Source organism: Podarcis bocagei (assembly GCF_964188305.1).
Source record: "Podarcis bocagei genome assembly, chromosome: 4".
NCBI lineage: Eukaryota > Metazoa > Chordata > Lepidosauria > Squamata > Lacertidae > Podarcis > Podarcis bocagei.
In genome coordinates, this window is record NC_138128.1 from 97077305 (window position 1) to 97089685 (window position 12381).

Here is a 12381-nt window from a genome sequence, read left to right on the forward strand (position 1 = left end):
AACTGCTTTTTAATATAATTTGCAGCAGTGCTATATTATTATTATTAGGATGGTCTGTGGCCAAAAGAAATATAAGTAAATTAATTCATCGTTTTTTTCACATGCTGGCTACAGCCCCCCGGCCGCCCACTTTAGTATTATATTTTATTGTACATATTGTCACAATTTCTGCTAGACTTCTTCTACTGTAAACCAATTTTATGTCACTCGGGAGCCTGGATAACAAACAAGACTTATTGCAATGTGTCTGCATATGTTTTAATATTGTTTTAATATGTTGCTCTTTTGTTGCTGCAAAGGCAACTGTCTTCTGGCACCTTAAAGACTAACAGATTTATTGCAGCAGAAGCTTTCGCAGACTGGTTTCCACTTCCTCAGAACATTACTACTTTTCCTGAGTAGCCTCAAGGGGGCAGTGTCTATTAACTATTGGGGGGGAAATACAGTTCATAAGTATGTTGAACATCTGTCTTGACCAATCCCTGCTGAACTCAGTGGGACTTACGTCTAAATAGATAGTCATGGCATTGCATTTTACATGGGTTGTGTTTTAACACTCAAGTCCTAAAAATTTCTACCTTCAGTACCAAAGTAACATTCTTGAAATGCTAGCAAAAATTCAAGGGGGTGGGTGGGATCTTAGTGGATCATTCACATTGTTCCAACTCTCTGTCTTTTTTCCCTAATCCTTTCTTTTCTACTCTGTCCATCTTTTTCTGTTTTTCCTCCCCTCCCTGCTTGCCTAAAGGTGATTTTTTTACACACAATGGGCAACCGGGCAAAGAGAAATTTCAAAGTCTACAGGCAGGCAAAGAAAAAGAACCTCATAGCTTTTCTCTTGTGTCTTCATTGTGCAGTGCCCCAGCAAAACGTACGACCCATCCATCAAGTCCACCAGAGATTTTCCTGACGATGTCATTAGCTTCATAAAGCGCCATCCGGTGATGTACAAATCAGTCTACCCAGTAACCGGAGCGCCGGTGTTTTCTCAAATCAATGTGGACTACAGGCTGACGCAGATTGTGGTGGATCGTGTCATGGCTGAAGATGGCCAGTATGATGTCATGTTCTTAGGGACAGGTGAGATGCACGACGTTGGCTCCTCTGTTTCCCATAGAGACTTATTTCTTCCTACAAAATGCCCTTTGCATTTATTCCACACACATGGAACAATGTTGCGTATATGGATTGCTTTGGGATTGCGAAAGACTTTGCCCTCCTTTCTTAACCCTGGAGAAAGAACATTTGCTCTTCAGGGCAGAGTATGTGCCTTAGTCAGATTGTGGACCCAGTCCATTGGCTGTACACTGTCTCACACAGGGCCAGATTTAGGTTTGATGAGGCCCTAAGCTACTGAAAGTAATGGGGCCCTTTATATGTCCAGCTGTCCTGGATCAACAACAAATTGTTGCTGTTTTTCGTGTTGAATATATGCTATATGGTAATTTATGAACCTACACAACACAAGGGATATGGGTGGCCCAGTGGTCTAAACCACAGAGCCTAGGGCTTGCCGATCAGAAGGTCGGTGGTTCGAATCCCTGCAACATTGCTGGGTCCCAGCTCCTGCCAACCTAGCAGTTTGAAAGCACGTCAAAGTGCAAGTAGATAAATAGGTACCTCTCTGGCGAGAAGGTAAAATGGCGTTTCCGTGCGCTGCTCTGGTTCGCCAGAAGTGGCTTAGTCATGCTGACCACATGACCAGCCAGCACAGCGAGATGAGCTTCAACCCCAGAATCATCCACAACTGGACCTAATGGTCAGGGGTCCCTTTACCTTTGCCTTTACACAACACAAAGCACTGTTGCTGTATGTAGGTTTTATTTTATTTGTTTTTTATCTTATATTTTGGAAATATACATCCAGTGGTTTTTTTCTTTAATTTTTTTGCCCCCCCCCCCAAGAGAGCGGGGCCCTAAGCTATTGCTTGTTTAGCTCATACGTAAATCCGGCACTGGTCTCATAATGAGGATGGCTGCAACTGAAAAATACCCGAAGCAGGTTTGGAGTAGGAGATATGGTTGTCATGCATAAACCCTCACTGCAGATCCAGTTGTCTCACTGGAAAGATTCTAGAGTGTTTACACTGAGGCTAAATCAGCTCCTTCTGGTGATAGGCAGAAATGGAATCATAGAATCATAGAATCATAGAGTTGGAAGAGACCACAAGGGCCATCGAGTCCAACCCCCTGCCAAGCAGGAAACACCATCAGAGAACTCCTGACATATGGTTGTCAAGCCTCTGCTTAAAGACCTCCAAAGTAGGAGACTCCACCACACTCCTTGGCAGCAAATTCCACTGTTGAACAGCTCTTACTGTCAGGAAGTTCTTCCTAATGTTTAGGTGGAATCTTCTTTCTTGTAGTTTGGATCCATTGCTCCGTGTCCGCTTCTCTGGAGCAGCAGAAAACAACCTTTCTCCCTCCTCTATGTGACATCCTTTTATATATTTGAACATGGCTATCATATCACCCCTTAACCTCCTCTTCTCCATGCTAAACATGCCCAGCTCCCTTAACCGTGGAGTGGCGGAGGAAGCCGCTCAGTTGCCCATAGGGGCAGGGCGCACTGCAGGGCCTCTGGAGTCTTCCTGCCTCCTCCCGCTTAGCCACCCTACAGCTGGGGGGGAGGCAGCGGGCAGACCATTTGGTCAGCGCAGAGCCTGCACACGCCCAGGAGAGATGCATGGCTCGGACGCACTGCAGGCCCTGCGGTGAGTGCTGCCTGGCATGTTGTCACCCCCTCAGTGGTGACACCCAGGGCGTCCTGCACCCACCGCACCCCCCTTCCTCTGCCCCTGTAGAAATGCCAAGGCATTTGGAACAGGTGCCTATCTGCAGATAAGTTCAAGGCTGCTCCCTCCATTTGAAGCCTGCTGAGTACAGTGGTACCTCGGGTTACATACGCTTCAGGTTACAGCCTCCGCTAACCCAGAAATAGTGCTTCAGGTTAAGAACTTTGCTTCAGGGTGAGAACAGAAATCGTGCAGTGGCGGCACTGCGGCAGCAGGAGGCCCCGTTAGCTAAAGTGGTGCTTCAGGTTAAGAACAGACCTCCGGAATGAATTAAGTTCTTAATCCGAGGTATCACTGTACTTCCACATTTCTGCTTGTTTCCTCACTGCATAGCAGCAACTCTCTGTGGTCAAAATATGAACCATGCTTTTGTTTTCTTTAGCCATGGTTAAGGCCTGGCCACCAACCAGGATGTGAAATCAAGGCCTGAAAGTGGGTTTGCAAACCATTGTTTGCATTACGCATGGTTAATTTTTATATCTGCATTACGCAAATTGTGGTTAAGTCAGTTTCCCCCCCTTTCCTGGTCTCTCTGCTTGCAAAATGATAAAACAGGTCATGTTGCTATATCCTGATATATATTTTTCAGGGGCAGGACTTTGCTCAGGAAGTTAAACCAATGTACCATAGTACCTTTGGGGCCTTAATCAGGGTTAAGGCAACCAACCATGGTTAGTGCTAATGATGGTTGAAAGCGTTATGTCTGCACCAGGCCAACGTGTGAAAAAACTATCATTATTCAGTGTTGCTCTTCATTGAAACAGTTTTTTTGCAGGTTATAGCACAAAATGTAGTCAGTAGATGGCAGTCCAGAATTTCAGCAGACAGAAGAGTACTGCCTGCAGTATCTAAATTGTTGAAAATTGAGCTTCCCAAGGGATGCATGACATTTTTATTTTATTTTACAAATTTAAAACCTGCCTTTTACAAAGTCATGCTAAAGACAGACTTCACTGCTTGCTTATTTCTGTGTATTGGATTGCATAGTTAGTCTCTTTTTCTGTTTACCCACCATAAGTAAGATTGTGGGAAAAGTTAGTTTAGTCAATAGAGAAAATTCTGCAGTATTTTAAACATGTTGCAACAAATGATTCAGCTCACTAAGACTTTTTCCAGCCTTGTTTTCCAGTCACTCAATTCCAGGATCTTTTGTTTGTTTAATCACTGCCATATGCATGTCCCATGTGTAGCCTTGGAGTAGAACAAAATGAGAAGGGGTTTTTTTCTTTTCTTTTGGAAATAACGCAGGACAATTGATTGCAATGGCATTGGTTTTGCTGTTTGTTTGCTTAATGCTTCACAATGAGGACCGCGAGGCTGCGGTTACTCAGTGCTCAGGAAAGATACTTTGTGCATGCTCAGAGCTACTAAATAGTTCCAAGACATGAGATCTGGTGACACCTGAACTAAATCAACTGCTTTTCTGTTTGTGCTCAACGCTACAACACTCTTGTAGTTTAAGGTCATAGTTCACGGTCCTCATTTCAAATTTGGGAAAACAAAGCCATTGTAGAATTAGTTTCCAAATGCTAAACCAATGACTTCATGATGCCATGAATTTGACTTGGATACATTTATTCGAACATGGACCTTATATAGATGCTGCGTGGTGAAATTATTATGGATTCCAGATACAGTTTTTTCCACATTGGATGTGCTACAAGAGCTTGTGACTATTTAAGGGTGGTCAATTCAACATGACCATTGGCATGGGGCTCCTGCAGGAAATGGCAATCCCATATCAAGCTCTTCGTCTCCATCCTTGGCACTTAGGAAGATGTACATTTCTTGTTTTCTAGCCAGTGGCAGAGAGTCGTATAGTGAAAAGAAAGGGAGTTTCGGTGCTTTTTTCTGGGGGGGCGGGACACAGGGGGACGCATACCCCTAAACATTTTGTGAATCTAAGTCTGGCCTCATTGAGGGGCAGTATTTCAATATGAGTAGGAAAGTGAGAGTAAACCCTAAACTTTTTTTTTTTTAGAAAAAAAGCACTGGGGAGATTCATGGAGCAAAGGCATCATAATGTGTGTCTGCTTAAAAAAATGAGAGAGAGAATCCAATGAGGAGGTCTGCACTCAGTTAGGTGCCATATCTAAAGAAGATGGAAAATCTTAATGTAAAATCCAAAAATGGCCACTGATTTTCGGCTGTGTCCCTTTCTTGCAGATGTCGGAACAGTACTGAAAGTTCTGAGTATAACCAAGGAGAAGCGAGACATGGAGGAAGTGGTTCTGGAAGAGCTGCAGATATTCAAGGTAAGATTACAAGCCTCATCCATTGGAACACAATTCACAAAATTACAGAATTGCAGGGTTGGAAGAGACCACAAAGGTCATTTAGTCCAGCCCCCTGCAATGCAGGAATCTTTTGCCTAAGGTGGGGCTTGAACCCACAACGCTGAGATTAAGAATCTCATGCTCTGCCAACTGAGCTCTTTCAGAAGGGCAACTGAAGGAAAATAAAGCTCAGTGGATTTCATTCTTCAAAAAGAATCATTTTGGGACGGCATAAAATCTTCATTTTGTGTTCCTCAAGAATAAGTCACTCACATCTCCAGTCACCTGAAGAAAATTCTAGGATCTGCTGAAGTTTAATTAAGAATTCTGTATGCTTTTTTAAACTAAGGAATCATGGTGAAAAGAAACTTAAATGCTTAGAGCAGAATTGCCACAGAAAGTGAAGTGAAATATGAGGTGAATTTGGAGGTTCCTGCTTGGGCAAAACATCTGCATTGATTTCAATATCAGATTAGCAAAATTTATTGGTTTTTTGCAGCCTGGGGTAGGATAGGTGAGGAAGGAAAAGGCACACACCCCAAACCCCAAATAGCAGTTTTTGGTCTTGGCCCATAACTATGATGGAATTAGATGTTCTTCATTTGCCATGATTCTTAGGGAGTCGGCTTTAGGTCCAACCTTTGGCTTTCCTGCAATGGTCTGGTGGCTTTGAAATCATCCTTGATGCCCTTGCCTTAAATGTCTGTGGAAAACAATATTTTCTCCAGGTAAATCTCTCCCTGTGCACTTGGTACCTTGATTACAGAGGTGGAATACTTCTTGTTTTAAATGTCATCTTTTTGCTGCCATGGAGGCCAAGAGTGCTCAACAGGCTGCCAAGTAATCAGGAATTTCCGAGCATGTACCAATTTGCTGCATACTTGCGAGATCACGTCAAAGGGAAAGGCGCCATATCAGATTTAATACCAAACAGCGCTATTTGCTCAGCAGATGTTCCTCCATGTTATAAATGCACTTCTTATTTTTTTCATGCGGGGGAAAAAAATAGAAAGAGAGAAGGGACTGTAGTTTATTTACATGTTTAAGAAGCCACACCAGAATGATGTCATTGGATGTTGGGGTTTCCAAGAGCCAGCCCTTGTGACGACTTTGCAGGTGGTGGGTGCTTTCTTGCCTTCAGCCTCATCTGCAGTCATCTATATGGTTTGCCCTGAGGGAATAGTTACTCCCTTCCCTGGCCTCATTCAACACAAGGCAGCACTCACAAGCCCTGAAGAGTGGCTGCATCAGGGGATGGTTGCAGATCCAGCATAATGGGCAGAATATTCTAGTGTTTGACCTCTCATGCCACCCAGTTGCTTTCCATGGAAGCCCCTCATGGGCTCAGTTGGCAACCCTTCAATTGAGATTCTTGGTCAGGAGAACCTCAAGTTATGGCTGGGTTGTGAAGCTCCTTGACTGACCAGGAACATTTCACAGTCCCTTGCCCTAATCTGCTTCATGAGATTGTTGCTGGAGTAGAGAACTATCCTTTGAAGGAAGACCATGATGCAATTGAGACAAATAAATAATGAGCAAGTGATGGAGAGATATAAGACTTGTACCAAAGAGTCTGTCTACTCAGGCCATCCTGCCCAGTGGTGTAGCGTGGGGGGTGCAGGGGGGCCCGGCCGCACCAGGCACAACATCTGGGGGTTAGGGTTAGGGGGCGCAAATCCACGGGTTAGGGGGCGCAAATTACTTGCCTTGCCCCGGGTGCTGACAACCCACGCTACGCCACTGATCCTGCCCACTTCCATTTGACAGTACATAGGGAAAATACCTCTTTATAATGAGTTAGAATGTAGCACATGGAATTTATCTTGTTGCTGGCTCACATTTTTTCCCATGTATTTGTTTATTTAACTTATATACTGCTTAACATTTTAAGAGGAAAAATCTAAGCAGTTTACAAATACCATAAAATATGACAAATGAAAACCATAAAAATGGCAAATACATTAGGGGCCCGCACTTGTAGTGACTGTGTGAGGCCCGAATCAGCCCATGACCTCTGTGACTTACAGAGGAGCCAAGTGAATCCGTACGTTCCGAAACACCCTGTATGGATGCCCACCCTCTTTATGTGTGGGAAATCTGTGAGATGGGTGCCACAGGGGCACAGGCATTTGACATTTTTGGCACCCCCGGACAGGAGAAGAAGAGGCTGTGGAATGTGTGCATTCTTTCCTGTCTTTCCAGCACTATATTCCTGTCTGCTTTCCCTCAGCGGATCAGAAGGAACCTGAGGGCTGTGTACAGTATGAATCGCGTACTGTTCAAGGGAGCCCTGCTCAGATACTTCTCTTTGAACACATTTTCCAAGAAGGTTGGCCTTCACAGCTGCAGTTGATCCTTTGCAATGGCTATGTTAGAGTTAAAGCTATGGTTTTCCCAGTAGTGATGTATGGAAGTGAGAGCTGGACCATAAAGAAGGCTGATCGCCGAAGAATTGATGCTTTTGAATTGTGGTGCTGGAGGAGACTCTTGAGAGTCCCATGGACTGCAAGAAGATCAAACCGATCCATTCTGAAGGAAATCAGCCCTGAGTGCTCACTGGAAGGACAGATCCTGAAGCTGAGACTCCAATACTTTGGCCACCTCATGAGAAGAGAAGACTCCCTGGAAAAGCCCCTGATGTTGGGAAAGATGGAGGGCACAAGAAGAAGGGGACGACCGAGGACGAGATGGTTGGACGGTGTTCTCGAAGCTACAAACATGAGTCTGACCAAACTGCGGGAGGCAGTGGAAGACAGGAGTGCCTGGCGTGCTCTGGTCCATGGGGTCACAAAGAGTTGGACACGACTAAACAACATGTTAGAGCTCGGAATGTGTGATGCTTGGAGTGCTGGACTTAAGACACGGAAACACAGCTCCAAATCCCCACTGATTCCCAAAGTCTAGTGGGTGACTAACACACCTGGAAAATGGGCACACTTCCAGAAATACTCCCTATTTTCTTCTCGGGGAAAACAAATGAGTTTCCATTCCTGTCACAGGTGAATTCATCCCAGGCTGAAAGTCTCAGAATATTTTGGTTTCTAGGGAAGTACTATTTCAAACACTTAAGTAAAATTGAAAAGGGTTTTGGCTACTGGCCTCCTGCTGGTGGAGCGACAAATGTTTGATAGTCTTCAATCTAAGCAGAAGAAGGGTTTTCATTGGGTTTTTTTTCCATTTCCTTTTCAGCATCCCTCACCCATCTTGACTATGGAGATGTCTCCAAAGCAGGTAATTTATAATTAGCAATTTTAGCACCTGCAAATTGGTTGTACATTATTGGAGATAACTATACCTGTTTTTCAAAGAGGGCATCTAAACATTTTCTATCCTAATATTTCCATTTCTTTCTTTTTCTTGAAGCATACAAAAAAAGTCACACCCTAGCCAGTCTTCTCTAACCACTCACATTCAATATCAGAATACTTATTTAGTTCTGAAATACATTCCTGTATCTATGAAAAAGAAAAAAATATAAAAGGGGGGAGGGGTGAAGTAATGTTTGTTCTGTTCTTTTATTTCCCAAACGCATGAGTTGCACTGAAGTACCACTGAAGTACCACTGAAATTAAATTAGTCAGTGATTTTCCAGTCCTGTGCAACTCTACTTGGAAGTAAATCTCATTGTGTTCATTCAGACTTGCTCCTTAATAAGGATTACAGCCTCAATAGAACTACAATGACCTTCCTCTGATTTAGGTAACTTACTCCAGTCCATATTGATAGAGCTCATGAAAAAAAATCCCATTTCTATAGGTTTCTCAGGCAAAGATGTATTTTAATTAGATTGTACCAAACCTGTGTTCCAATTTCCCAAGTGCGAGAAGCGAGGTTACAGGGAACCAGGCAGAGGGTCTTCTCGGTGGTGGTGCCCACCCTGTGGAACACCCTTCTGTTAGATGTCAAGGAAATAAACAACTATCTGACTTTTAGAAGACATCTGAAGGCAGCCCTGTTTAGTGAAGTTTTTAATGTGTGATGTTTTATTCTGTTTTTAATCTGTTGGGAGCCGCCCACAGTGGCTGGGGAAACCCAGCTGGATGGGCGGGGAATGAATGAATGAATGAATGAATGAATGAATGAATGAATGAATGAATAAATAAATAAATAAATAAGTTATTATTATTATTATTATTATTATTATTATTATTATTATTATTATTTTAAAAACAAAAAAAAACTTTCCACACATGTAGCTTTCATGCAGTGATTCCTTTCAAAGTAAAAGGCCTTCCCTTTTTTAAAAAATGACAACAAACAGCTGTCAGGCAGGTGTTAGGCATCTCTGAGCGTAGCGAAGGACATCATGGGTTTTCACAAAGCTTGCAGACCCAGGAAGGCGGCAGAGTGAAGACCACCAGAGAAATGATTTGGAGCATGAATGAAACAGTACTCACAAATGCCCCTTAGCTATCTCAAAAGTAAAGTAACCGCAACAAAACCCCACATTCCACCCATGAATTTTTTTTGCTCCAGTCTGATAATTTTCAGATGCAATTTCACTTATTAATTGAAAGGGTTTTGTTTTGTTTTTAAGGAAGGGATTTTTTGACACAGCTCTGGTTTTAAGCTAGTATTGTAGTCAGCTTCATAGCTTACATCTCTCTGTGAATGGAATTATGGAATTCAATACTAGTATGTGTTTTAGAACTTTTATACCATTTTCAATATGCTACCTGCACTGGATCTTTGATGTGGACTTGAGAGCCAGTATAAAAAGACTGGCAATGTTATGTCTACTTGGGTTGATTTCAGCTCAGATTGTTCTTGCAACTTACTTGGAGAAGCAATGATTGCCGTCTATATCAGACTGGCTGAGGAAAGCCAACTAAATAGACCCTGCTCTAAAAACTTGGAGATTAACTGCGCAGAGAGATTACTTGGACAAACAGAGTTTGTTCACTGATTACCAGAACATAAATTGCATTTGCTGTATAAATTTGTAAGGATTGTATAAAAATAGATTTTTTTTAAATGAAAAATTGCTAAGAAGGAAATCAAGGCCAAAAGAAAAAGAGGTTTCTTGAAGAACGCTTCTAATTCATTTGCCTCGCCTGATTTTCAGCAACAATTGTACATTGGTTCCAGAGATGGATTGGCTCAGCTCTCGCTACACAGATGTCACACATATGGCAAGGCTTGTGCCGACTGTTGCCTTGCCAGAGACCCCTATTGTGCTTGGGATGGAAATTCATGCTCTAGATACACACCAACATCTAAAAGGTGAGTGATATCGTTCCTGCTTTGACCGAGCATCTAAGAGCAGCTTTTTACGTGATCCCCATGATTTAATGCAGAGCTACTCCTTCCCACACTGCTGGGTTAACCTGTGAAGCTCTGGGCTCTATGGGATGAGTTCAAGGCTGGCATTGGCGGTGGAGGACACCAGAGCTTCCCCATGGATCCTCTGGTACCATCTGTTCTGCTAGTTCATGTACAGGTAATCTGGGTAGGGTTAACTAAGCTTCACTCAGAGTAGACCAAATGCAATTAATAGACCTCACTTAGTCACGTGGCGCTGTGGGTTAAACCACAGAGCCTAGGACTTGCCGATCAGAAGGTCGGTGGTTCGAATCCCCGCGACGGGGTGAGCTCCCATCGCTCGGTCCCTGCTCCTGCCCACCTAGCAGTTCGAAAGCACGTCAAAGTGTAAGTAGGTAAATAGGTACCGCTCCAGCGGGAAGGTAAACGGCGTTTCTGTGCACTGCTCTGGTTCGCCAGAAGTGGCTTAGTCATGCTGGCCACATGACCCGGAAGCTGTATGCCGGCTCCCTCAGCCAATAAAGCGAGATGAACGCCTCAACCCCAGAGTCGATCACGACTGGACCTAATGGTCAGGGGTCCCTTTACCTTTAGTCATGTTCATTGATTTCAACAGCTGTACTCTGGGTAAAACTTAAATACCCCCCCCCCACACACACAGAGATGTTTCCATGATGTCAGCAGGAGGAATCTTTGAATACTGTTACGTGTTACCTAACCTCTGAACTGTGGAAACATTTCAGGGACTGCAGTACATATATTGGGCTTGACTTCCTTGGAATTAAGGTCCCAGGGTTGTTGGCACCTGTCTCAAGATACAGTGGAGTGTGCCTCCAGGGCTGAAGTCAAGCATCTGGAGAATCACAGCGCCTGATGTGGCTGCAGAGGCTAGAAATGCTTAACTGCTGCCTCCTGCCTTGTTTTTTGCTGTGTTAGCAGCACCAAAGTGACTTCCCTGGGGTGCAAGCCTGGGTCGTGTGTCTAGAGGTCCTGGGCTACTCAGTGCACAGCCATTAAAAGGTCTTGTGTTCAACCTGGCATCGGGCGATACATCTGGGACCTGAAACAAGCTTTTGCTGTGTGGGATGCTGCTCTTTGGGATTCCAGGAGCTCCATTCCATTCCATTTTCTCTTTCCTCTGCCCCAGATTTCTGGGTATTCCTCACCCCACCCCACAAAAGTGGGTCAGGATTCAGGAGCACACCCAGTTCTCACTGGAATGTTTTCCAGGTTTCCTTCTTCCATAGGCTTCCCCCCATCCACTCACTTTTGCACTTCTGCCAAGCTCGGAGTACCCCAAGGCCTGTTGCTACCTGCCTGATTCTTTTGGGTGCATGGTGCTTATTTGGCTATGGAAGAAGCAGCGCTCGCAGCCTGAACACCAGAAAGAAAAGGAAAGTTGACTGTGACTATAATATCAGTGATGCCTTATTCATATATGTAATCTGATGTTACTTTCTGCAAGTGAGCAACTTCCCTTAAGCTCCATCCCACATCCGAAGAACAGCAGGCATAATTTCACAAAGTCATGACAACCTTTATTTTTCCAGGCGTGCAAGGAGGCAAGACGTCAAATATGGAGACCCAGCTACCCAGTGCGGTGATACAGAAGATAGTAAGTATCTGCATCTTTGTCTCCACAAAGATAGGTGAGGGGCCTAATGAAATGATGTGCTCAGCTCTTGCAAGGCCTGGTTACTGAGCAGATGATGCTCAGATACCAGAAGTGTAGCCAGGCTGTGGTGACTCTGTGTAGACCAAAAGGCATTTACTTCTTAAATTCAAGGGCTGAATTAGAGCATTGGAAACAACATCTGGCTTACATTCCTTGATAGATGGCATGCACAAGCAGATCTGTAAGCAGCGCCCTCAGTGCTAATAGACCGAGCAAGCCTCTTGGGAGTTAGTCTAGGACTATAGTGAGCTTGCTGTTGGCAAAACCGGGGTCCATAGATGTGCTGCATCATGTGAAGTGATGCAACCTGGAGGCAAAACAGAAATACAGAAAAAGCAGAGGGTACCCTTGCAGGCAGAGAACTCATTACAAGT

The 12381-nt window shown here is 44.0% G+C and overlaps 1 protein-coding gene across 1 annotated transcript in view; it reads left to right on the forward strand.

The window, feature by feature from the left end:
* The window catches only part of SEMA3D (semaphorin 3D), a 184828-nt gene that overhangs the window by 150500 nt on the left and 21947 nt on the right, over positions 1-12381 (forward strand). The window contains exons 12-16 of the mRNA XM_081191628.1: positions 858-1080; positions 4961-5049; positions 8260-8301; positions 10136-10293; positions 11883-11947. Coding sequence (XP_081047754.1) covers positions 858-1080; positions 4961-5049; positions 8260-8301; positions 10136-10293; positions 11883-11947 — 577 coding nt within the window. The remainder of the gene's footprint in view (positions 1-857; positions 1081-4960; positions 5050-8259; positions 8302-10135; positions 10294-11882; positions 11948-12381) is intronic.